At 38.3% G+C, this 27,923-nt stretch overlaps 1 protein-coding gene across 1 annotated transcript; it reads right to left on the bottom strand.

The window, feature by feature from the left end:
- Positions 1-1,246: 1,246 nt before the first annotated feature.
- tada2a (transcriptional adaptor 2A) lies at positions 1,247-24,061 on the bottom strand. Its single transcript, XM_015058666.1, has 15 exons — positions 23,928-24,061; positions 23,360-23,466; positions 21,320-21,379; positions 21,123-21,214; positions 19,647-19,804; positions 18,688-18,776; positions 18,444-18,516; positions 18,299-18,362; positions 15,859-15,902; positions 10,944-11,054; positions 9,287-9,358; positions 7,778-7,910; positions 7,395-7,438; positions 6,068-6,147; positions 1,247-1,582 (listed from the first exon to the last, which is right to left on the bottom strand). Exons 1-15 carry the CDS (start codon positions 23,950-23,952, stop codon positions 1,397-1,399), a joined length of 1,338 nt encoding a protein of 445 aa, XP_014914152.1. The 5' UTR covers positions 23,953-24,061; the 3' UTR covers positions 1,247-1,396.
- Between the last annotated feature and the right edge of the window lie 3,862 nt (positions 24,062-27,923).

The raw sequence follows: 27,923 nt of genomic DNA, 5'->3' as shown, positions 1-27,923 counted from the left end.
ATATTTAACGATGGCCAGCTGGATAAGGAACAAAAGTTCATGTACTGGAGGAGCAAACAAAACAAACATGGTTTTAAACTTGTGCAACTTCAGGCGTTAAAACCCGAGAGAGAAAACCTGATTAGTTTGCTCAGACTAGCAGGAAACCCCCCGCCCCCAAAAAACACAAGTCCTGATCTGAAGAAAGAAACAATCTCCCTCTGCTGATGCCTGTTTATTCTGGAGAGTGAATTTAATAAGACGCACACAGGCATACATACATTTCTTCTCCTTCACATCTTCTCAAGCGCATCTCCTGCTTCTGCATTTCAGTACTTGAAGCTCAGGCTCCCTCCCTCCTCGGTCGTCTTATCATCAAAGGTTGAATCCGCCATCATAATCAGATTCAGGCTCTCAGCTGTGATAAGCCGGTAGGAGGCCGGCGGTCTCCTCACTGCCTGCGTCACAGTTTGTTCCCCTAAGTCACATAGCAGATCAAGATGTCTCTGTCAGACGAACATTATTCAGCTCCTTTTAGCAGGAATCGGGCAGAAGTTTAGGGACTAAACAGTGACACAACAGCCCAGCTTCCAATAAAGTGGCTGTTTAATAGGAAATATGAGAAATTGAAGATTTTAGGTTCTTAAAACTAATGGAGGGACTCGATTGATTTTTTTTTAAATCGAGCTAATTGCAGCGTCTGTAATTAATCGCAATTAATTGAAAAATCAATTGTGATATGACAAAATTAGCAATATTTTCTTTCCTTATGAGCCTTCCTGCTGCTAAGTTATTGTGAAAAAAAAGATGAATTCAACAACAAAAATAATTATTGTTTTTAAGTCACTAATCATTCACATAACTTCTTATGAGAATTTTAATTTCTTCGGACTGCGGATGCTGGCATTAGAGTTGGGGACGTCTTTGTTTGCTGCACCATGGTTAGCATTACATGCTATTTTAGCCTTGGTTAGCTTTGGTGATACACCAACTCCTTTTACCACAACAATATGATTATCCATCTTCCCATCAGATGGTTTTGGACACAGAAATGAATCTATACCTAGCCTATGTTGGTATTACAAAGCCCTGGATCTGAATCTCGTTTTTGTGGCTCAAAATTGACTATTTTTAAATTATTTGCTTTGAGAAACAATAGGAAGGACTATTTTGATTTAATCATCAAAATTATGTTTCACCAAATTACATTTGTAAACCAATCTGACAAGAAATAACTCATTAAAACAGGAGCCAGTCAGACACAGAATAACACAAACATGTCATTTTATTATGTGTAAAAACCGACAACCACGACATGATAACACTGGAAAATAAAAACACTTTTAAAAACACTGTCAGTCTGAGAAGGATTACAGCAGAATGAACCTCCGACCACAGTCCAGCATCCTTTGCGCTCCTATGCCTTGGTGATGTACCCCTCTTTGATGAGGAAGTCGTAGATTTTGCGCGTCTTGTTGACGTCGATCTTGATCAGGGCTCGGGCCTGCGCCAGCCGCAGCCCACCCTGCCGCCTGCACTCGTTGAGTAAAGCCTGTTTGTACTCCAGGTAGGCCCCTGGCACCAGCCGCACCACCTGACACAGCTACGCAAACACACGGGAAGAAACAAAACGAAAGTGTGGTCTTATGGCTGCTCTATCCAACGTCAGGAAGAGTTACCGTACAGGAAGTTGATCAACATCCTGTTTTAGTTTATAAAAACTACAAAAGCAAAGAGTGAAGGGAGTCTTTCTGCAGTAAACTAGGGATTATTTTAGTAATCGATTATTCTGATAAAAAACTGGAACATTCTGAAGATTGTCATTTTCATGCAACATCTTAAGAACAAATATTTGATTGCCTACAACATGATAACAGTTTTCATTTAGTGAATTTGAAACAAGTGAAGCTAAAACTATTTTGGGTAAAACATGTTTACAGAAAAGGTGTTTTTATCTTAAATGAAAAATGTATTTATATTTTGAGCATGCATGTTCGTATACATATTTATACATTTGTTGGCTGAATTACTGCTCTGAGTGTGTTCTTTCAGCAAATGGCCTTTTTTAGAGTTTGTATGCTCCACTTAATGATTAATCGATTTTTAAATTAGATGGGGATTACTTTAATCATCGATTAATCTGATCAGTTGTTTCAGCCATACAGTAAATTCCCAGTACAACTCGGGTATAAATAAACAAAGCGCATACATCATGCCGAGTCTGACCAGATCTTTAAAATCAACATGTTGCTACAAGATAAATCGTAAAAAACTAACCCTGGACAACGGTGGATCAGCTCCCTCCATATCTTGGCAATCTAACTAATGTCCAGAGGATGTTCAGGGTTTTAGAGATTTATTTGTAACCATTTCCTGACTTATAATTTTCAATAATCTTTTCTTGCTTGGAGTGTTATGTCTTTATGTTGCAAATACTGATTAACCAGTGAATTTTACCTTCTACACACAGTGCATTGCCTTTATACACAGGCAATGCACTCAGGTGATCTCTATCCGACCACCACCAATTGACTGGACCTCTGCTGAATTAGGTCTGTCACTTTAAAAGGGGCGAAAATTTATGCAGTCACCATGAATCAAGGGGGGAGTTCATTTAAAATCAGTGTTGAAGTCGTAAGCATCATCTGTATAAACGGTAGAGAGGCTGATGTCGACAGTTACCATGTTACATGGTTATGTCCTTATTTGTACAAATTTTACATTGACAAAGTTTCTTCTCTTAATATTTTGTCAAAAAAGCCAAAATTTTATTAAGGCCCATTTTGTAAAAACAGTGACTAAAAACAATGAATTTAAGCACTAGTTAGATAATAAATATATATAAAAATGCTCAAATTAAACGTAATTAATTTTAAACCCCAGCATACTGTAAAAAGTGCATATTTTGGATATAAGATTAAAGAAAACTAGAACATTTCTGAAGAAATTTAAACGGGTCCTCCCAAAGTGTGCCCGTCGGTTGGAACCCAGCGGTCTGGTGCTAAAATTTGCATAAATGCTAAAGTAAACTACAATGTACTCAATAGCATGTGGAGAGTAATGAGCATCTTGAGTAACATGGACTTACTCCATTCAATATGTTAAAATTAGTGTATAAAGTAAAATTAGCCAAAATGCGAATGTTAGCCTAAATGCTTCCAGTGCCGTGTGGGGAATCACTAGCATGTTGTCTTACATTGACTTCCTCCATTCAGTATAATAGACATGGCTAATAAATAAACAAAATAGCTAAAAAGCTTATTTTAGGGAAAAGGCTACTGCTAATGTTTGTGCTAATGCTAAATCACGGCCTTCTGATTTTTACTTTTGCAAAAGTAAAAATCAGACATTTACTTCGTGGCACTTGGTTACCAGAAAATCTCTTAGCAACAGATTAAACAACAAATATTGTTTTTGTTCTAAAATGTAAGATTTATTCTGCTCTTTTGAAATATTACTTATCTTACACTACTTAACATGAAATGTGCTTTTGGTGAATTTGGCAGAAAAGTGAAAATGTTTTGTTATTTTGTCAGTGGTGGTGAATATATTATAAAACAGACATTCAACACAAAAGTAAAAATCTGATTTATACTTCGTGGCACTTCGTTACCAGAAAAAAAAGGTCATCTCTTAATATTATTAATTATAAAACATGAGCTCTTTTGAAATACTGCTTATCTTCTTAGACACAAGAAATTTACAGTTGGTAAATTTTGCAAAAATAAAAATCAGGTGTTTACTTTGTGGGACTTGGTTATCAGAAAATGCCTACATCTCTTAGCAACAGATTAACAACAAATATTGTTATTGTTCTAAAAACATAAGATTTCTTCTCATCTTTTGAAATACTTCTCGTCTTGTACTACTTAACATAAAATGTGCTTTTGGGACTTAAGTGAAAATGGGTTTTTTTTTTGTCATTGAAGGTAAATATGTTCTAAAACAGACATTCAACGCAATTGTAAAAATCAAATTTATACTTCGTGGCAGTTCGTTACCAGAAAAAAATGCTCATCTCTTGACACCAAATTAATATCAAGTAATATTATTGTTTTATAAAACATAAGCTATTTTGAAATACTGTTTAAGTGCTCAGTCACATGAGATTTACAGTTGGTAAATTTTGCAAAAGTAAAAATCATATGAATACTTCGTGGCGCTTGGTTACCAGAAAATGCCTTCATCTCTTAGCAACAGATTAACAACAAATATTATTGTTCTAAAAACAAGATTTTTTCTGCTCTTTTTAAATACTTCTTGTCTTATATTATTTAACATGAATTGTGCAGTTGTTTACTTTTCAGTAAAGTGAAAAAGTTTTTTTTTTGTCATTGGTGGGGAAAATATTATAAAACAAACATTCAACACAAAAGTAAAAATCTGATTTATACTTCGTGGCACTTCGTTACCAGAAAAAAAAACACTCATCTCTTAACACCAAAATAATTATTGTTTCTAAAACATAAGCTCTTTTGAAATACCGCTTATGTGCTTAGACACAAGAAATTTACAATTGGTAAATTTTGCAAAAGTAAAAATCAGATGTTTACTTCGTGGCACTTGGTTACCAGAAAATGCCTTCATCTCTTAGCAACAGATTAACAACAAATATTGTTATTGTTCTAAAACGTAAGCTTTCTTCTGCTCTTTTGAAATATTACTTATCTTACACTACTTATTATTTAACAAGAATTGTGCAGTTGTGAAGTTTTTAGAAAAGTGAAAAAGTTATTTTTTTTTGTCATTGGTGGTGAATATATTATAAAACAAACATTCAACACAAAAGTAAAAATCTGATTTATACTTCGTGGCAGTTCGTTACCAGAAAAAAAAGGTAATCTCTTAATATTATTATTTATAAAACATGAGATCGGTTGAAATACTGTTTATGTGCTTAGACACAGGAAATTTACAGTTGATAAATTTTGCAAAAGTAAAAATTAGATGTTTACTTCAAGGCACTTGTTTACCAGAAATTGCGCTCATCTCTTAGCAACAGATTAACAACAAATATTGTTATTGTTCTAAAAATATAAGATTTCTTCTCCTCTTTTGAAATATTACTTATCGTATACTACTTAACAAGAATTGTGCAGTTGGTTCATTTTTCAGAAAAGTGAAAAAGGTTTTTTTTGTTGAAATGCCTTACTTTGTAGGCATTTCAATGCTCTCTTATGTGTTGCTATGGCAGGGCCCAATGAACAAAATTTAAAGTGCAACAAAACACTGTTATGAAACTAACTGAGGTATAAGTTAAAGATCCACAGAGAGTCACGGTGAAATAAACATTTAGGCAGCATCAGGAAGTTCGGCCCTACAGGTTGCTTCTGCGACAGAACAAAACTTTCTAACCTTTCTAACACCCGACTGCAGATGAGCCAGAGATGAAATCACTGAGATTAACGCTAGGGTTCCGGGTGACCATGGCAACAAATAACTTGGGAGTTCTTGTAGCAAATGTTCCTGAGCAACACAATAGCAGCCTCGGGTTGGTTAACTGAATAATGAAGCTACTTGTTAATTTTTACAGGAGCTTTGAAAGCACGAATTCACTGAGGTTAAACAGTCTGATGCTCACAGAGATTTCCTGATAAAGAGAAAGCTGAGTCTTTATTGATGATTATCTCCTTCAAGTCTCACATAAAGGGACAATTTCTTTCTTCTGAGTAAAATCTCATCTTTCTTTAGGCTAGGAAAAGACCTGGATGTGCTACTTTTATCCGGTGAGCTGCAGAGGTCATGGTCACTCCTGGAAAAATGCTGCTCTAACCTCTTATGATTACCAGATAAGGTTTTATGGAAATTTAGAGGTAAACCTTTGGCTTAGATCATCAGAAAACAGTGAGCAGTCTCCATTCTGCCTATGCAGACAAACACCGGGACAGACTTGGCAGCTTTTCTCAAAGTTTCTCCTGTAGATATCCACAAAAGCACATTGCAAATTTTGGCATAAAACAATTTAAATGTATCTGAAGCAGGTGGGTTTTAAAAATCACAGAGAAGGCCTCTGCAGTGTCCAGTGTGTGGACACTGCAGACATCCACACACTGGACGTCTGCAGTGTGTGAGGCTGTCATGGCCGTACCTCCTTCTCACGCTCGTCGAGCTTCTCTGTCCCTGGAAGTCCGGTCAGGTTGAGAGGAGGCGCGCTCCGCCTGCCTGTTGCTGAGCAGCAGACATGCAACAAAGTTTAAAACAGTCAGTTCACACGACAACGCTGCTTTAAACATCAGACAACAGACTGTTCACTGTCAGGGGAACAAAATGTTACAAAGCATGAAATGGCTCAGTAGCACAGTTGATTGTGTTAAAAATAATAATTTCTTAACTTGTGTAACTTGTGATTTTCTCCACTGACTTAATGCGGTGAAATTAAGGCTTACTGTTTTCTAAAATGTTCAGTTTCACAATATGCTACTGTAATAAAATATGACTTATCTCAACAGGCTCTGTAAACCTACCACAGAGGTTTACAGCTAAGCTAAGCATAGCTTAGCTTAGCATGGTACAGTAACTATACTGTACCATGCTAAGCATATGTCTAGTGTAGTGTAGCACAGCATAGTTTAGCATTATATAGCCTACTATATTATAGTAGAACATAGCCTGACCTATAGTAGTATAGTCTACTATAGGTAGTATAGTCTACTATAGGTTAGCATAGCATAGCATAATATAATCAAGTATAATACAGGATAGCATAGCATAGGATAACATTATATAGTCAAGTATAGTCAAGTATAATGTAACATAGCATAGTATAGAACAGTACAGTATAGTATAGCATAGCATAGTCTGGCATAGCATGATACATAGCATAACATAATGTAGTCAAGTATATTTATAGCAATATGGAATAGCATAGTATAGCCAGCTATAGCAGACTATACCACTCCAGGCTGTACTAAACTACTATGAGTATTTGCTATATACATATAACTTATAGTATATGCTATATGTTTAGCATATACTAAGCATGTACTATCGAATAACAGTGTAGCAGTGCAGTATAGTATAGCATAGGAAAGCATGTTATAGCACAATATAGCATTGTATGGCATAGTATAGCATATTTTAGCATAGTTTCATATACTCTAGTAGAGTCTTGAATAGATCTATAATACTGCAATACCATCTGGGAAATTCTGTCTCATTTAAATAAAACTAAAGGTCTAGAGACATGAGAGTTTTGCCAACTCCTGCACATGCAGAGATGTAGGAGTTTAAGCTCTGGGAGCAAAGAAAACCGATGCTATTTTAAACGAGAGAAAGAGCAGAATAAATATGCGTGCGAAAGTGTATTTTTGAGTATTTAAGGAGAAAAGCTTTATTGTTATGGCTGAGCCCTGGAGCCACGCTGAGATGACACAGAGGATGGAGCGCAGAGGAAGACTAGGAGAGAAACTTCCTACCTGACACCGTGATTGTTGTGACAGCTGGAGTGACGCCAGCATCTCTGTAACAAAGAGGAGGAAGAAAAAGTCTTATTATCTCTGCTGCTGTGTTTATGCAGACACACATCCCACTTTTATGCAGCCTCTCTGTTCACTACTCTCACTCTCTCACTCCAGAATGTCATCCAAAAAAATAAAAAAAAGATGAGTCATTCCATTTGAGAGTTTTTATTTAGAGGTGGAAGTTGGACTGCAGCCAGTGGAAATGACGACGATGAAGCAAAACAAAACAAAACGAAATCGGAGTGGCACGTGTTGAAATGGCAGCACATGCTAAGGTGGGGATGGGGCTTATTGCAGCATAACACGCAGATCAGCGCGCAGACCCGTTGGACGCTCACATGGCTGCCTGCTTGCTGAGCCATTGCTGACACGCTCTGCCATCCTGGATGTACTGCAGAACGTCATTCAGCATGGTCCTCTTCCTCCTCTCGTCCTCGCGCATCCTCTTCACTCGCTCGTACACCTTGGCACCTGGTGGATGGAAAACGTACGAGGAAGAGTTCAAATGTGGAGCTACAGCAAGCTGGTAACTGCTCCAGACAACAGTGGAAAGCAGTGCAATGCATTGCCTACGGGTTAATGCAACAGTAACCAGCAAAGGAATGCCACCTTAAATGTTTTCGGTTTGTTTTTATTTAATATATATCTATATGTTTCAGTCATTTTTAACCTTTTTTTTACACAAGTAAAATAAGAAAAGAAAAGAAAAAACGTAATGCTGTAAAGAAAAACATAAGAAGCAAAAACAAAACAAAGCTAGTATAGAAATAAATATTTAAATCCCTGCCAATGGCAAGAATACAAAGCATAGACTGAGAAAAGTGTCAGCTTATTATACTGTTACTTTTTTATACATACAGCATCAATATATATCAATATATATTGTCACCATAACATTTTGCTGGACGATAAATTGTCCCAGTAATTATTGCGATAAACAATAATATTGTTTCTTTGAGGCCATTTTAAGTGAAGTGTCAACAGTAGAGTAGCAATGAAAGTTCAAGACTAATAAACTTTAGTTTTGTAAAGGACACTAAACATTGGTATAAACATTAAATATCCTAAATAAAACATGACAACCAAAATCAATAAATAAAAACAGGAATGAAAAACTTAAAATGGATGCCATGAATCTGTCAACAAAAATGCCATTCAAAAAAATATCAGTCATCAAAATGGAAATTATTGAGCTCATTTTAATTCCTCATGTGGTTAATTGATTAATTTCTTTTGCAATAGGTCAAACATCATGTAAATCAAAAATCTTTCCTGTATACTTTTCTAATACATAACTCCAAAGAAATCCAACTGAACCCTGGAGACAAACTAAATGTTAAAGGAAGATTAAGAAAAATGACAAAAGTTCATCTGAATTTGTGTGTGTAATATTTTCAGTTGAAGACACAGTTTGACCTTTGGATTGTAGACGATTAAGTTGTTGCTTCAACAGTGTAGGCAGCGTTTTCATAACTGAGGCCATTTCCCAACATTTATTGTTAAAGTCGGACAAAGATTTAAGACACATCTCTTTTAGAGAGAAAAATTGTGTTGTTAGAGTACAGAGATTCTAGGATATCCAAAAATTCTCAGCTCATCATTCCTAAATAGCCACACATGTAAAACTACACATAACTTTTGATATTTATATTGGAAAATTCCTCTGTATTCAGAAAATGTGTCTGCAATTGTTGTAGAAATCACATCTTTCTCTCAAATGTCCATAAGAGTGCAGGGATGTTTACTAAATGTGTCCAGTGTCCTGAATATGAGAACCATAAACAAACACTCAGGTTTATACTTGAAGTTTTTGGTCCCAAAAAGTGAAAATTTCAAACTCAACTCACTGCAGAAGGACTTGATTCCTGCCTTCCTGTATTCCTGCAGCCTGCGGATCTCTCTCCTCAGCTCGAACTCAACTGTGAAGAGGAAGAGTTGAAGGTTGCTTAAGCACATCTGCACAGACTGATTCATAAACAGAACAATAGATGCACATTCAGAGCCGCAGACTGTTTGAGAGGAGCCCTCCAGACACTCTGGTGGATGCAAAAAATCGAGTTAAGTCCTTCAGATGGCTGAATAAATACAATGAAAGCCGGATTTTTATACAAGTTCAAGTCAAGACGGATTTTATTTTCTCTTCAACAATAAAAAAAAGATAAAAGTATGAAGTAAAACGAAGTGATTATCATCAGGACTGTGGTGCTACAGACAGAAGCTGAGTCTTCATTACAAATGTGCACAAAACTATGACGATATTCAGATAAAGTTAAAATGACAAAAAATTTTCAATCGCTGTGTTTTCATTAAATAAGAAACAGTTTAAAAAAAATCACACGTGAATAAACTGGTTCACATGATAAGTCAGTAAAACAACCCACACCATCATCCTCCAACTACTTCCTGTTGTCGTCTTCTTTGCGGTTTGTGCCAGAGGCAACACCTGGTTGTTGATCACATGACTCATGTGATCCAAAAAAGTGTTTCCATCGGAGTTTTGTGAAATAAAGCAATTTTGATATGGCTAAAAAACACCTCATCCTGGCACCAAAACGTTTTATAGAGAAATTAGTTTTTTTCAAAATTGCTGTATTTCCATTAAATGAATTTATTTTCTTACTGTCAAACTGTGCAATTATGTGGCTAATGGAAACACAGCTAGAGGAACAAACAACAAAAATGCTTGCCAAGCACTCCAATTGTCATCATACCTCTGCACATGCCTCCAGAAACCAAGGAAATATAAGGAATATTAGTATTCTAAGCCTGGCGGGCACCAGGCTACATGTTGTCTGTTTATTTTAAATAGTTTCTTATAAACCTAGCATCCCTACCACCAAACATAGCAGCTTTTCTGGGGAACCTGAGTTTCTAAGTTGGCTTCCGATAAATGGCTTCTTCCTGTATTAGTGGCCTTTCAGCCCGTGTCGGTACAGGACTCATTTCAATGGTGAGAACACCATTAGTTTTAGATTTATAGAAGGTATTTGCCCTTTCCTCTCAGGGTGAGAGCTAACACTGTGTGTCAAAGCTGGAACAGGAATGGCAGATCATGCCACACCAGACACAGTCGCTGATGTGTTACATGTCATGCCTTCCATTACTGAACGTAAACATGCCTCCAAAAAGCAGGTGTGTGTTCAGGCAACACCAAATCATCCCTGGTTGGGTTCACTGTGAACGAATAAGAGTGAGATGACGTCCTGAAGTGCGATATCTGGGGCAAGAGGTATAGAAATGTGCATCTTCTAAATACATTTTAATCTCGTAAAATCCAAATAAAAACTTAAAGAAAAAACATTTCAAAAGATTAAATAAAATAAGAAAATATCTACACACTTTCTAAAAACAGAAAGTGGTAATGTCACTTCATCTTCCCACCAGGATTAAAAGTTACATCTTTTCAGAGTGAAAATCTGAAAGCCAGGTTTACTCAGTCTGGCTCGATCTTGGTGAATAAACTCTGCATGCTCACAGGTGAATGGGTCAGGTGCAAATACTGACGTGCGTGACTTTCGATGAATTTGTCATGTTCAGTCGGTCCGACCACTCTGGCAAACCGCCTCATGACCTCATACAGCTCCTGCACCTCTTTCGGGTAACATCGCTCTAACACTAACAGGAGAGAGAGAGAAAAGAGAGGACAGGAATGAGTGGGCAGCAGATCCAGGAGAATACAACTCAGAAACATGAAAGAAGCGATCCACCCCCTCAGGAGCAGTTTATGACTTCTGCTGCTTCAGCTGGAAAGTCATTTAGTTTGTTAGTTAATGAACAGAGAACAAACCTGTTACATTAATGTCACTCAGTGGCTTTTAGTGATGCTCTTACCCACTGTTATTCTAAGATATAAAAGAAACTTCAAGCTGCAGCACGTAACTTTTAGTAAAAAGTGTTGGTTTTTTACACATCTGTTTAAACTATGTTTTAACAGTATGAGACAGATAATCTGTGAAAAGATCGAGCTCTTCCAACTCCTCCCTGAGCTGCTATTGCCATTAGCAGAAATGCATAACTGATTATCAGAAATAGCCAATCAGAGATGAGCCTGATTGGCAGGAGGCGCTGCCCATCAGGGTCGTGCCCTGCTCAATGTGCTAGTGGCAGAGAAACCACTGACCGTTCCAGGAAAACAATTTTTCCGCCATCACCGTGGTCATGCTAACTAGCCTTAGCAATCACTGTAGGGTCTGCAGTGGGGGAGGAGCTGTAGCATAGCAGAGAGCAAAGATGGAAGGTGTGAGCGGCCCATACACAAGGTTGATTCACAGTACTAAGATCCTCCTGGCTCTGATTGGTTATTTCTCAAGTTGTGGTTGTTTTGAAATAATCTGATAGGCTGACATAGGTTTCAGCTGTGCACTACATTGCCCCCGATGGTCTGGGGGCAATGTAGCGCACAACACTCAGGCGGATTTGTGTGGGTTCATGTGGATGAAAACTTTTCTGAAAGCGATCCTGTGTTTATGATATTATCTTGTTAAACAAAGTGGTGGAGATATATTCCCAGCTACGTGTGTACAGGGCATTAATCACATATTATGACAATTTAAGTGTATTTGAAATTCAATATTGGCACATTCCTCCCTGTTTTTTTTTTTTTTTTTTGCCAATATCACTTTTGGCAAATAGTGACTTGGACCTTTATTTTAGAAAGGTGACAATATAGAATTGTGACTGTGTGAATTGGAAGAAATCCCCAATAAATTCCAACTTTTGCACCAAATTTCTGTTTAAAAAACTAACAATAACAAAAGTGATTTTATCAAATAAATCAATGAAAACTTGGGTTTATAACCAATATATATGAAACACGGATGATGTTTGGATTCCCCATCTAATACCCAACATAGAAAAGATGTTCTCATTTCTAAATTAAGTTTGTTGAAAATAAAGAAGCATTTGAAATAATCGAATAATTTTATTGCATTAATTAAAGACTAAAACATAAGAGCCTAACACACCAGAATAACTGAACTCAGGATCAGATTTAGACTGTGAAAAATGAACATTGTTCTCAGTGATTCATGACCGGTTATGCTATTTTCCCATCGCCACTTCCACATATTTATGCTCGACACCGGGGGACGGCCAAAGGAAAACAGCGACACCTTCCCAACCTTTTATCCTTGGCTTGTGAAACGATTCAGCGCTGCAGTCAATGGGGTCGATGGAGGTCCAGCTACTTTTTAAACCACAGGAATTGTTTAGGAATCAAAGTATGACTTCAAGAGACCCGGCGGGTAGATTTAGCACATTGGCAGGGGGATACACGCCCATGATCAGAATAAAACCCTGCCTGTGCGCTGCTGTTGCACCTGTTATCACGACCGCTCTGTGGAGACGGGGCTGATACGATCTCCTGAGGCGGCTGCAGGGAACAAATTCTCTCCCTGCAGCCGAATGGATCTTCACTTCTCATCCAAAACCACTGATTACACAAAAAGCTATTAACACTCAGGCTGTCTTTACACAGCTCAGCTTGCGTAATACAGTCAATAAAAAGATCTTTAATTGTCTATGTAGAAGTTTGCCTCTCAGAGCTCTCAATCTGGAGAGGGGAAATATTGAAATCACTAATGTAGCAACATTTAAAGGTGATTAAAACCTTAATACAAAAAAAAAAAAACAAAAAAAAACAGCACCAGTAACTGCTTGATAAAGTTAGATTTTTAATCCTCCTCTTCTATTAATTTATTTGGAATGTGAAAGGTGACGTTATTAGAACATATTAATTTCTGAGGTGCACTGTTTCTGATCTGCTACAGGAAAAAAAACGGATCAGCTGAGCCAGGCGGCTGGGAGTGACCAGCTACACTAAAACTGATTATGAGTCTATAGTTCAAAACTGCACCTGCACTGTAAAAACACAAAATCTTACCAAGCAAATTTGGTCTAATGTCTAGAGCAACTACGCTTAAAATACGACAAAACTAACTTACAAGTAACTTTTCAGAAAGATAGCCCAACTATTTTGTATTTCAAAAATTCCGTAGTATTTATGAATAAATACTGGGTCCTTTGGCAGATAATTTCACTTATAATAACATAGGAAAATGTTTTGTTATAAGTGAAATAATTTATCAATGGAACTACTATAAAGCCCCAGGTTCCCAAAAAACTTAGTGCTAGGTTTAGGACTAAGATGTGAATTCAGTTTAGGTTGGGCTTCGGGTTAGGCATGTGCTGGTAATGGTTTTGGGTAAGAGTTAGTTTAGAGAAATGCATTGAAAATGAATGGAAGTCAATGCAAAGTCCTGATATGCATATAAATACAAACTTATGTGTGTTGTGTGTGTGTTAGCAATCCTGGCAGAAATCCTGTAAAAAGTTACAGAGGTTGTCCTAATGCTAGGTTAACTTAAAAACACTGCAATAAAAAAAATACTGAACAACCGTAAGCACACACCTGTAGTGCTTTAGATTGAAACAATAAAACATTCAGCAGCCTTGCTGCATGGAAACAGAAACTCATCTCTTTTCTGCATGATTTGCCAGAGCGACGCTCCGCTGGTGAGTGTTCACACATTTAACTCCCCTGAACACGGATACACACTCTGAGACTTGTTGTGTTCGCCTGAAAGCTTCGGCCGCGTTGCCGAGTAACAAGACGAGTGTCGGAGCCCGAGAGGAGAGGCTTCTTTTGTGGGTTCAGACTGCAGCGTGTGTGAGTGTTAATTAACAGCTGCCGTCTCCGGCTGAGCCTATGAAGTCGTGTTCCTAACTCAGCACCGGACACACACACACACGCACACATGCACACACACACACACACACACAGGGAGGAGACCAGACCTCCAAACTGGGCCCAAACAGCCAACGACAAGCGGACCGACGGGTCGCGAGAGACACCACCGCTCCCATGATCGCATGTGACAGATGCATGAACGCGCATACATACACACACGCGCTCTTTGACAGTCTCCATGGCAACCAGTGTGCAGCTCCAGTCTGAGTTGGCTTTTGTCTTGAAAAGGCTGCAGAGATAAGGCAGCAGGGGCTAACCGGTGGACTGAAGGGAAACGTCAATAAAAGATGAGGGGGAACTGTTCCGACTCCAGAACTGGGAGCGGATTCCACTGAGCAACACATGGCGAGGCGGCACGGCGAGGAAAGTTACGAGGCACTATAACCGGGCAAAATCCTTTCGTGGTGCAAGCTCGCCATAAAAATCTAAACCCAATCTGCTCCGTCCCTGCAAGGAATTATATCACTGAGCCCAGTGAAATCCAACCTGTAACAGGTGGAGGATGCGGCCGTCTCCGCAGCAACGCCCTTCAAAACAGGGGAGTGAGGTTACGCCGATCTAACCTCCCACAGCCCATACGACAGGAAGATTCACACATTTTTCTGTTTTTTTATAAAACATATATCATATTTTATGTTTGAAGTGTGAACATAGCTGTAATTATTTGTAGTTAGTGAAGGTTTTACTCATCCATTATGACAGAACCGATGTGCAGAATGTATTCATGGTTTAAAACAGGGAACGACGAAGTTAACGCACAAAATGTTCTCTTGTTGAAGACATAAAAACAACAGAGCTATCAGGTTTCAGATTCTCCTTTTGGTTTCTGTGTTTTGAAGTGTAAGTACGCTCAACTCAAAATGGCCGTCAATATGGTAATAATTTACACAGTTTTTGAAAGTGATAATATAATTGAAAATGCAGTAGGTAACTTTTATAAAAAAAAAAAAAAAAAAAAAAAAAATTTAATATGTTTGTTAAAACTATCACTATGTTGTGACAGTATATTATGAGACAAACTGCTTGGTCATAGACAACCAATCAGAGCCGGGAGGGACGAGGGTCTTAGCGCTGTCAATCAAGCTCATCTTTTCTAGAAAATTTCTGAGATCAATCTCCGCCTTGCTGAGATTAATCTCAGAAATTTTCTAGAAAAGAAAAGGAAATTCTGAGAGCAAAAAGCTGAAATTTTTCTACATTTGAAACAGAGTGAATTTCCAAGTCGAAAAATTTTGACAAGCTCAAAAATGACCAAGTTCTTTCTAAAAAATATGTGAAATAAACCTCAAAGTTTCAGAGTTTTTTTTCATTTTTAGGAAAATTACTTCCCTTTCTTTTTTCTTGTGTCTATAATGGCCCTAATACACTGTCAGGCCATTTCCATCATTTAGACAGAAAAACACTAATCTTAGCTCTTTAAGTTAAAAATGTACCTCTCTAGTCTTTTTTAAACAAATTGGACAGAAACATTTATTTCCATATTTATCCAGGCTCAGATATAACTAAAAATAATGTAAACAGTCAAGGACAAATGAAGGTTATCACAGCACGGTTTTGTTTGCACACATCCTCCAGAAAGCAAAGCAGCGATTTGGCTGCCAGGTATGAAATGTCTGGCCAAGCCGTTGTGAATGACTCAGCAGAGCTGATGAGTTTCTGAAGGGAACTCACTCTGGAATTTGCGCAGGTTGATCAAACCATGGTCTCGAATGATCCTGAAAGAGACGAACAGAGTGATGAACAGAGTGGTTCAGAAAAACGATCCTTTGATTGCTGAAGCAAACCTACAAGAAACCGTCACAAATTAGAAATGGAATACACTTTCGGTGTAATTTTATCTCAGTATAAATATCAAATAAACTCCCAATAAAGCTGCCTTTTTATGGCAATCCTAAATCACTCTTCGGTCAGTTTGTCTATCCTGAACCTGTGAGACGAACTCTTCAAACCCAGGACCTGGAAGGCGGCAAAAAACACACCAGGACTACAATTACTAGTACTTATTAGGCAGCAGTTGAACTTCGGGATGAATCGGGCGATACAGGAAACCGTGGAGCCAGTGTCAGAGTTGCTGATTCCTGGAAAGTGAAACAAAGCTACTGCTTTTTAAAGCCGTCTAAAGTCGGTTTCTACTATACAGAATTCAGTGATTTTAGGGCAGGAGAAAGTTCACAAATGTGAGTTCTGATGTTCGGCTGCGGAACTCAAGGTCTGATCTTACAATCCTCTCTGACAACTTAGCAGAGATAAAATAGGAGTCTGGCTGTTTGAGGTAGCTGGGAAACGCTCTGCGAGTCTTGAATGCCATTCCACGGAGTTCAGGGAGCAGAAACTCGTTAAAGTTGACTCTGTGATGGATGCGAGGTGCAGTGTGTAGTGACAAAGAGTGACAGCTGGCAGGATAACAACGGAACATTTATTTTCTTCCTAAAAGAAAAAAGAATGTTAAAGAACACCTATTATGCTTCCTTAAAAACAAGTTAAGAGATGTGCATGGGTTCTACAGAACATGTTCATTACATTTCTTGCACAAACTCATCCTCAGATAATGAAAAGTCACCTGCTCACTCAGTTCTGCCCGTTTTGAGCTATGTTCAAAATGAGCTGTTTTTTAGGGTACTGTCGCTTTTATGCAAATAAGTTGCTTCTGGCCACGCCCCCAAACTCAGCATTCACACTATGTACATGTAAAAATGGGTCAACCAGCCAGCCCGAATTTACAAAATCAAATGAAATATGGCGTCAATCAACTATAATTTTTAAGATATTAAAAAAAAGTTTCTATGGGTTATCAGAAATCAAACTGCGCTCCACACTGCAGGTTAACAAACTCAAACAAAATTGATATAATTAAATTTTGCTATGTTTGTGCAGCTTATTGCCACTTCTGGAAACTGGATTGGCTGGTGGAGCTTTGATGACATCTGGAAACATTTATTAATATCGTTAAAATGATAGTGAACACAAATACAAATTTGTTCTGCTCAAACGTTTCACTTGAGTTGAAGGAAGTGGGAGCAGCCCACTTCACTCTGGTGGAGTCCGACCCAGAAGAAGAAGAAGAAGAGAAAGTCCCTGTTCTTTACTGGAGCTAATAAATAATGCACTCGTCTTTTTTCCAGCAGTCAGAGTACAGCGCATATGGTGGAAAAGCCAGCTGACCAAATGTGCTAGTAACAATGAAGTGGACGCTGCTCGACTGTAGTTGCTACAAGAGAAAAAAAGACTGAAATCTTTGGTTCTAATCTGACTACGTGCAAAATTAAAAGTTTATGAATATTTTGACATTGCACTGTACTTGTGGAGACACAAGTACAGTGCAAAACAAAATGACAAATGATGTCATTTTGTTTGTCCGACAGTTTTATTCTAGCAGTAAAAGAAATTTAGTTTTATTGTCATTTTAAGATGATCATTTAAAAGTTCAGTTTTATTTGTTTTGACCAACACTAAACTCTACAAAGATATTAGTATTGGCAAATATTAAAAAAGACCAAAAAAAGAAAATGCTTAAATAATCAAATATTTATATGATGATCCAAACAATTAAAGTGGAATGAGTAAATCTGCTAGAATTTCATGTGAACAGTGTCTAAGATAGACGAGAAAATGCAGGGAAACAAAAAGACTAAAAGTGACGATGCTGCTTTCTGTAAACCGGATTGTTCTTCAGCATTAAAAACATTTTTTATTTCCTTCCTGCTGGGAAAACGGGCATGTTGTCAAACAGACTGGTATTCACATGTTAGAGAAAAGAACAAATGCATTTCTAAATATGTTCAAGGACCCTGCGGCTTGTAAATTCAACCTGAAAGACTAAATGCACGGCAGCAAACAAATTGGCTTAAAGTTAGCAACCCGTTCAGTGATAATCCCATCTACTCTGAACTGGCGGCTTTCGACAAAACACAAAACAATGTTATAAATACATCCATCCAGTGAAATGCTAGATGCTAAGTAAGCAGCGAGCTGCTGGAATAGGTGTGAATGACTAATTGTAGCCCAGTGTAGAAAACACCAGGGCAAAGAATACAGAAGCTTCTGACGCCATCTGCTGGAAAACTGAGATCACTGCATTTTCACATAGAATGAAATAAAAACAAACACCTACTTCTTTCTTCTTTGTCTCTCTTTTAATCTCGAATGATATATATCAACGACTGCGAGCTTGAGAGCTGTGAAAGAAGCAGAAAGTTAAAGTGGACGGTGCAAATCAGACAATATGATTTAAAAAATAAAAGCTAAAGTAGCCGTACAGTGCAGTATATCCGAGTCATCGTCCACAAAGTCGATGTCTTTCAGATCCCATTCTGCGTAGTTGTCGAACTCCTGGGAGAGACAAAAATGGCGTCAGGCAGTGATGAGGTCGCTAAGACGACTCGCTGCCAGGTGACAACCCAAGGTGTGAGTCACTATTTTCATTAACATTTACAGCCGAGCCCTCTGGTGGCCGTTTAACCGATTCACTCGTCTGGACAGGTGAAGTCAGCTCAACCTCACCTCCATGAAGTCCGCCCTGGCTGGCATGTACCCTGCCATGTCCCGAGACAGAACTGAGTCAAAGGTCGGCCGGGGGGGGTCGTCAGACGCTGTGGGGCCAGAGAAGCAAAAATGCTTCAGTGGTTTGTGATTATTTACATTCTGGGCTGGACTTTAGAAAGAGCTCACCTGGGCAGTAGCCCAGGGCATCACTTTTTGGGGGGCATCTGCACATTTTTTTTTTCTTATGAATGCAGATATTGTCATATCAGGTGAGATGTAATATTTGGGGGGGTTTATGAATATAAACAATACTCAAGTGTCTGAAAATGATTAAGTTATAGTCTCTTTTTTGGTGTCAAAATCTACCATTTTCAGTAGGTATCATCAGTTCTTGCCCAGTCCTGCGTGTAATATGGTAATATACTGTATTAGCAAAGGAATTTTTCTTTAGTTGATAGGGCACCAACAAACTAAATACTTTCCATCCCAGGGGCCAAAATCCAACCCATATTACAGATTATTTAAGGAATAGTGTGTGGTCTGTGAAATCTTTATTGTTTGCTAAAATAAGAAAGAGAAGATCAAGAATAAAAACCACAGTTCTACCAGAGTTTAATGATCAATAATTTGGATTAATAACTTGAAAATACGTGTAGCAAAAATCAAGTAAAGCTTTTAATTTAAATATAAATTAAGTAAAAAGCATGTTTCTCAAAAAAAATTATTTGAATCTTATATATGATGGAAGATAAAGTCTGGACTTGCAAACATTCTCCACACTTCACTTAGAAAATGGTCACGTTTTATTAATTCCCATCATTTACAAAGCTACCTTGAAACACCGTGTCAGACTAATCTCATTAACCATCATTTTAAAAGAAAATTAAGAAAATAATCGGCATATTGTGTCTCTTTGGAAGGGTTTTGTGTCCTGTTGTGAGAGAAAATGAAAGAGATAAAACATGGAAACAGCTTACGTTTGAAAGGAATGGCTCCGTCTGCATAGCAAGAGTCTTTTGCTTTCCGCAGACTGAGCAAGGTGGAGGAGAAGAGCGGGTTATTGATGAAATTCTTCATGTAGTGGCTCTCGCATTCTTCTTTGGTTTTAGTGCGCATCTGATATGCTACGTCCTGCCTGGAGAGGCGAGAAAAACACAAAGATTCATCCTTCAGCTCCGCCGAGGACGGTTCGTCCAGATTTATGAACCGGTTGCTCCGGGTTGATGGGTTTAGGAAACAGAGCGCAAATACTATGTTTTTATTTATTGTGTTTAATTTAAGAGTAGGAGACAACAAGATTGCATTCGGCCAACTAAAAATGAGTTAGGGTGTTTGAATTGCTTGCGTAGTACGAGGTGGGTTCCTTCAAGTTTTAAAAATTCCCGCAGACTAATATTTCAGGAATTTTTAAAGCGCCAGTATTATGTATTTTTCATCCACACAGAGCCATTTTATAGCTCAATTAAGCAACTATGTTGGATGTATGTATGTATGTATGAATTAAAATAAATTTGACTTTGTAATTTAATGCCTTGAAATTGGCCCTCTTTAAAAAATCTTGCCTTTTCTGAAATTCCGCATTACAACATGGCTCCTCCATCACAACATGGCTCCTCTATTAACCTTTTAGCAACGAATTTACCAGCGTTGCACTGAGAAGTAGCTCCTATAATGAACTCAGCAGGTGTTTGCTAATTGCTGCTGGCAAGTCTGAAGGAGCTGAGTGGAGGAGTTATGGGGGTGGGGGCGGGAGTGATCTGTGAGGCGGAAGACCCGAAACTTTGAAACTGCACCTCGCAGGAGGAGCTGCACCTTGAAGGTGGAGGTAGGTAAACCCAGGTGTTTTCCACAGCTGAATGGTTGCCATGGAGATTAAAGGATTTCTTAAACATGCAGGAAAGACTTAAGGCAACACTCTGGGTATGTTTTTGATGAAGAAATATTAAAAATTATGTTTTTCTTTTGTTTCTTGAAGATTTTTCACCTCTCATCCAAAAGTCTGATCATTTTAACAAAAATAACCTATCACAAGAAATGTACTGGATGGAAAAATAAGTGGAAGAGTAGACAAACAAATGGATGAAAGCTATTGTTTTCAAGCTGGAAACAATAAATGACAAAACAACCTTTGGTGGAAGAACATTTCCTCACAGACCAAAACATCAAACTCATTAAAGTATCACAAACTGAACTCATTCAGCCGAGAGTGTTCACGTCTCCCCGGAAGGCTGAATGCTCGGCTTCGTGCTTCGTGTTGAGCTCTGAGCTACGACGCAAACATTTAATATTTAACCTGAGAGCAAACGGCAGCGGTGTGATGAAGAGCTTCAACCTCGAGGCTGTGAAACCCAGAAACAAACCTTGAAACCTTAAATAAATGACACCAGAGAGTGTGGGAGAGGGAAAACAATCAGGCAGACAGCCTTCTCAAATCACAGTGAGGAAGTGCCCACCAGTTCCCAAAGCCGCAGTCCATGACCGCCTCCAGCAGCGCCATCTCCTCCTGTGCCGTCCAGCCCGGCTCCAGAACCGGGAAGTCCGACGTCTGCAGGGCAGGGAAGTAGAGTAACACAACTCAGAGGACTGTGTGTGTGTGTGGGGGGGAGGTATGCAACATGGTGAAGTACAAGAAACATATAAAAATACTCACCATAATTTCATATTTGTGATCACTCTGATGTTTTTTGTACTCAAATCCCCTGGTGAAACACTGAAAAAGATCCACAGGTTAGACTGACTGAAGTCACTCTGACTTCTTACTGAAAATACTTTTAAAACCAGGAAAAGATTCTCCTGTTCTGAAGCTTTTAACCCCCCAAAGCGACCAGGAGGAAGCTGATGGGTTGTCCCGTCAGACCATCAGTTCCAAAAACAACAACAACTGCAAAACTCATAATAGCGTACGCAGGGTTAGTGTGACTGCACAAAACTTGCCCAAATGACCCCATCTCTTAAGACTGTCAGACAGTTAAAATGACAGTGGACTTCCAGGTCGCTGCGATCGCAAACATTAATGCAAATTCACTCGTCATTCATAAATTTTGCACGGACTTGAAATTTTCACCAGTCATCTCTGACCGATCACCTCAAAGTTTTTGGATTTCCTTCTTTTCTGACCAATCACTGCAACTCGGTTGAATTTTGACCAATGCCTGTAGCCACTTTCTAATTTCACTTCCCGTCTCTTGAGAGACAAACCTGCAAGACAAAATCAAGGGTGATGCTTGATGATACTATTTACCTTTTTTCTGTTGAGATGTCCTGTAGGATTTGCTTGTAATGTAAACAATTCACGTTAAAGTGAATGATTAATACGGAATTCTTCTTTTAAATTTTAACAACTCCTTGGGACAAAATTTGATTTGTATGTTATTTCAAGAAAGTTCTTGCATCTTATACATGTTAAAATCTTGTCTTATTTTTTGGGGGGAAGGGTATGTGAAGCAATTTAAACCTTTTTGCAAGACCATGTTATGACTGAAACCTTTCAAAAAAGGCACCACAATAATCCGTAACTTTAGCCTGCAACAATTTCAAGAAAACACTACAAAATCCTGGAGAGATTGACTAATACCTGGAACCACTCAACACCTAAACTAGACAAATATTTGTAAAAGACTGAATCAGTTATAATCTAATATAATAACTGCATGAGTCAAGATTATATATAAATATAACCACATATAAATTGCTCTTAGCAAGATGCTAGTCCTGTTATATATAGAGGATTTTGTTCTTGTATATTTTTACACAGGTGTAATTATAAAACAAAAAAATAATTCATCTAGGATTAAAGAAAACACAATCATCTTTAAAAGAAACATGGGCTCCTATACACAAACAAAATGTTTGCAGCTTTTTGTTTTAGCAATGGGCACAATGCTACTCTAGAAATTTATACTGTATTAAAAAAATGATTCCCATGTACACAAAATTTACCATGTAAAAGGGAATTTATTTGTGAGTGTTAACAAAAAGAGGAGAGACTGTTTCAAGTTTAGAAGCAGACCAAAGCCACAACTTTTAATCTGCTCCTCGCTACATTAGCAACCTTTAGAGTTCAAAGCTAGATTATTACCTTGAGGTTGTCCACCTAGAAACTACACATTCCTGTTACGTCTCTATATTCACGCCCAATCATGGTCTACGAAGGAGCATCAGGGTCACTTGGAGCAAACACTGAGATTTTTTTGTTATCTTTTCTTTTACAAAATAAGGTCAAATATTGACTTGAAGAATAAAGTCAAAATGTTAAGAAAAAAAGTCAAAATTCTGTTTTGTGACAAAAGTCAAGTTATTGAAAATAAAGTAGAAATAATATCTTACAGAAAAGGCAAGATGGAACTGTTATGTTCTTTCCAAGCTGTGTTCGCTAAGAGAAGAAAACGGACAAAATGACACACAAAAAGAACCACTTCTGAAGCCGCAGGCTGCAGACCCCCATTCCCGAAGCTTATCTCAGACCAGAGATATTTTAGGAGTGCTGAGGAGCCAACAACGTGTTTTATCTCTTTCATGCATAACACACAAGTTAATTTTAGCAATCAATACCAAACTCGACTAAAATCAAGTGCAGGAAAGTCAAAAAAACAAAACAAAACAAGCATAAGCGAAGATAAAAAGAACCATTCCCTATAAGTGGATTCAGTCAGAGGTCTGCTGATGAGCCACGTGTTTGTTATCCACTCACCTGGAGGCAGAGCAGAAACGGAGCTGGTCCACATTCTGCACACTTGATGTAAGGCTCAGTTAGATACGAGGAGCACCCTCTGCAGGGCGGCTTGTCAAAGGGATCATCTGCAATATTACAGGCGTTATGATTAAAACATTATGGTCACGGTTTACTTACTAATTATAGACTGTAGAACACAGATACATATAAAATATAATCATTAAATAAATATTCTCTAAGCAGTCAGAATTTCAAAGTGGTTTAATTTAGGCTATAAAATAACATTTGGCTAAAAATGTTAAAGCTAGCTAATGTTTGTATTTAGTTCCTTATAATTAGCTTTAGGTTTGCGTCTTTATCGCTGTTTAACTGGTGTCGAATATCTTTAGCAATACCAAAATGTATCCTTTTATATTTTAAGGCTTTGAATGAAACATTTAATGCGCTTTCTTTATCTATGAATGCTAACGTTAGCATGGCTAACAACATAGAGCAACGGCTTGGAAAAAATATCATAAACATGCCACCACTGAAGGAACAGCTGCTGAATTTAATTTGTTGTCTATGTGTTTTTACAGACACTTACTTGTAAACGAAGCTAGACAGTCCATTTTAGTATGATTTTTGGAGAGAAAAAAATAAAAACAAAACCCCGAATTGAGGTTCAGGATTGATCTATTTCTCGAAGCTCAAGTCAAAGCTAATCGAGTGCATATGATTCGATACGGAGATTTTAATATTTTTAACATGCAGGTTGAATGGACATCGTTGAGTGCATAAAAACATGTCTATGCATGCGCAGTACATTTAGATGCATATAAAAGGAAACGATTCCTAAACTTGTGATTAAAGAAACTGTTTTAAATGTTCATTTTTTGCTTCCACCTCAGGACACATACAAATTGCCTACTGTAAGCACTGGGTTGATTAGTTTATGTTGAAAACATATATATTTTTGTAAAACGGTTTCTTCTGCCCGAATTTGTTATTTTGTGATTGTATTTTTATTTATTTATTTATTTACTTATTTTCATTTTAGATTTTAAGATACCAGAATTTGAAAATAGCTTATTTTGTTTCGCTGGTGACATAATATTTACATATTAAATCAAATGTTATGATTAGTACATACTCATTATATACATAAACATATGTATACAAACACACATTCGCTATATTTAAGCAATTTTTCCATTCAGGTCACAAGGAAAAGGTTTATTTCCCCCTTTTGCCACCAGGCGTCGCTCTTGCTCCAGTGTCTTACATATGAAAAATGCCAATGCCTTGCAAGCCTTTGTTTTCACTTTCAGCACAGGCTACCTCTTGAGCCTTGTGTTTCTGTCTATGTGTGTGTGCGCGCGTGTGTGTGTGTTAGCATTTGTCACCCTGTACAGTCCAACAAATACTACATTGTGAGGACCCACTGCTCCTCATGGAGCAATGTTAAGTCCTTGTGGGGAGAGATAGACATACTGTGTGTGCATGTTTGTGTGTGTGCACGTACGTGCGTGCGTGTGTGTGTGTGTGTGTGTGTGTGTGTGTGTGTGTGTGTGTGTGTGTGTGTGTTGGTTGGTTGGTTAAGCTGAGAAGTGGAAAGCCATGAGATGGATATTACAGTTCATCCCAAAACGCCCCCATACTGTTTTTCATCCTCAGCAGTGCTCTCTCTTCCAGACCTGAGAATGGCTTGATTCCCCCCTGTTTAATATAATAAAGTAATAAATATCCTGTTCTACATATTTTCCACAGAATCTCTGTGTTCTGGCCCCTGAATCAAATTAGAACTCCAGCAGCAGCTCAAGCACTCCCTCTGTCTGCACAAAAGGGGATCCAGCAAAATGAATACCTCTAAAAGTTGACGCCTAGAACTGCAGCTTTGCTTCTGGTCCCACCTCTTACGGTTCACAAGTGAGTTTATCTGACAACTGGATGTTAGTTTTCTTTTTTTTTTTCTTTGCTTTGTTAGCTAAGTAAGAGCAAATACACACAGTAGGAGCTATAAGCCTCGAGAAATGAAAAGTTCTGCATGAACTTGGAAGTGCTTGTTAGGTTAAATGATTGTCCTCCTGCTCCCTGTGAAGACAATACGCAGTGACAAGCGTGTTCAGCCCCGGTAAAGCGTGCATCCCGTCTCCTGACACTCTGGGTCGACAGCAGACCTCGAGGGAGAGACTCATTGAGAGCGGCGGGGCCCGAAGCGCCGCAGATACATGAGTAATTACAAAGTGGCTGTCCAATGCATCAGAACGGAGCATGATTAAGGGACGGTTGTACTTCCCCTCTCTGTTATTTCCAGCTCGCTGTTGAAACGGTTTGTTTGACAATCCTGTGGGAGCGTTACAATTTGTGTGTCTTTGAGAGGGAACTTCTCCTTTCTATGTGGCAGTTTGTAGTTTAACCAAATGAAGCCAGCCTATCCCTGTGTACTCTCTCACAAAGTCTTTTGTTCTTCAAGGATGAACCAAACCAACCATTTCGTTCTGTCATTTGGACTATACCATTGGTTTAAGGTTGAGGGCCAACAATAGGCTGAACTGCCTTGAAAAGAAAAACATTCATTCAATGCCATACAGGCATTGCAACTATATAGGGTCCCTGTATTTTGGGTAGAAGAAGATCAAGGCAATCCATTGTCGGTTGTCAGTCTCGTATCTTGTTTTAAGAGAATTCCCTAAAGTGCTAAATGATGAAAATACAGATGTCCGAACTGAACATGAGCACATCTCTGTGAAAACCCTTCTTTATTCAGTGACGTTACTGGCCTGTTGATGAGAAAAAAATCTAAAACAAAACAATAAAAAATAGCATGTGTTTTCACGGGAGGCATGGGAACGCAATTCTTTCACAGATTAACGTTTATGAGGACACCAGTGTCTTCATGGACCCATTGTCTGAGCTAAATATGGATGGATGGATGGATGGATGGATGGATGGATGGATGGATGGATGGATGGATGGATGGATGGATGGATGGATGGATGGAGTTTATTTGCTTAGCACATTTCAGCAGTAAGGTGGTTCAAGGTGCTTTACATAATAAAAACACAAAAATTACAAAGTTTCAGAAAAACACCATCGACAATTGAACAAACTTTACATTTTGATGAGCGTCATCACCAAAATCATACACATCAAATATGTTGGTCAATGTTTCATTCTTTATGGTTTGTTGGCAACTCTAACCGGGTGGTTATTTAGTCCTGATTTAAAGGAACTCAGTGCTTCAGCTGTTTTGCAGTTTTCTGGATGGAGTTTTGAAATTTAATTTTATAAACTTCTCAACCCAGTGTGTTTATCACAGCATTTGGTGTAGACCAGTTACTTCCCGGATATTCACTTAGATTGTGAATCCATTGTATGATTCACAAATGTTGCTGAGCACCATAGCATTCAATCCAGTTTGTAAGTATTGGTGCAAAAGAGATCATTTTGGGGGGCAGGGGGTAGGAATGAGATTTTAACTCCTTCTATTCATTCGATAGATTTGACAGAGCAATACTCTTAGCTGCAGCCAGTCTAAAATGCCCAAGTCAGCATATGTGGAAGCAAACCGTATCAAATCACATCTTGGCTGGCAATGCAAGGAAGACCCCAGTATCCACATTAACAAAGAAAATGTTCAAGTTCTCTCCACTGCAGCAGCATCATCATCATCATCATCATCATCATCGTCGTCGTCGTCGACTGAGCAAACAACCTGCTGTCTCTTCAACCCCCCCTTCTTCCTCTGTCCCTCACACCTACAGAAAGGCCCTCACGCTGCTAATTCGCTTCAAAGGCTGACAGGCGAGGGCTTTCTCTGTTACAGGCATGTGCCAGATTAGGTGGAGGCGAATCAAAAAAGACCGCCCCCGCCCAGTTACATCTTTAAAACACCCCCTGGTGTCTGGCCACTCCTCTGCCTCAAAGCACTCCCCAGCTGCCAGGGTTTGAATCAGAGGGCCTCCCTGAAGAAAGAAAGGGGCATCTGGCACACGCCTTGGAGGCGAGGAGTAAAAGAAAAAAAAAAAAAAAAACGTGTCAAACTGCTGCTTTCAATAAAATATACCACTTTAGACTACTTTCTGATGATTCACGAACTCCATCTCGGAAAATCTGCAGTGTTTGCTTTTATCGCCATGACCTAAAAGTTTTAAATATATATATATTAAAAAATACATATTTTTTAATGTGGACTATGTACTTTTTTAAATTACATTTTCAGACTGAGATTTTTTTTTAAAGCAAACTATTTCCGTCTGTAACTGATTAGCAGAGTTGCTTAAAAGAAATTACCTTTTTTTTTTTGGGTGACTCGTTAAGATTGTTATGTATCTCGTGGGTCTTTTATTTGTGCTTTACTGCACATTTAAACACAGCCAAAACATAAATGCATCCAAAGACTATGATTTTTTTTGTTTTTATTTAATGTTCTATGAAGAAATGTATTGTTTATATTTGGAAATGTTTCAGTTTCCACTGTTGGTTTTTATTGTGGCTCTGAGTACTTTTAAGAGCCAGAAGCAATTAAAAAGGCTCCAGGTCGAATTAGCCGTTTGGTCAATTTGAACCCTGTTTCACGTCTTGCTTGTCGCAGCCTCCT

The sequence above is a fragment of the Poecilia latipinna genome, unplaced genomic scaffold (genome assembly GCF_001443285.1).
Source record: "Poecilia latipinna isolate Pla-1442-1.1 unplaced genomic scaffold, P_latipinna-1.0 Scaffold1562, whole genome shotgun sequence".
Classification (NCBI taxonomy): domain Eukaryota; kingdom Metazoa; phylum Chordata; class Actinopteri; order Cyprinodontiformes; family Poeciliidae; genus Poecilia; species Poecilia latipinna.
Note: the sequence above shows the minus strand (reverse complement) of the source record. Positions and strands in the feature narration are given on the sequence as shown.

Excerpts from the sequence above, each read along its gene's own strand:
- tada2a (XM_015058666.1), bottom strand. The coding sequence starts at position 23,952 with ATGGACTGTCTAGCTTCGTTTACAA. Across the intron at positions 21,215-21,319 it reads ATCACAAATATGAAATTATG|ACGTCGGACTTCCCGGTTCT; the intron begins GTGAGTATTTTT and ends CCTGCCCTGCAG. Across the intron at positions 6,148-7,394 it reads CACAACAATCACGGTGTCAG|CAACAGGCAGGCGGAGCGCG; the intron begins GTAGGAAGTTTC and ends TCTGCTGCTCAG.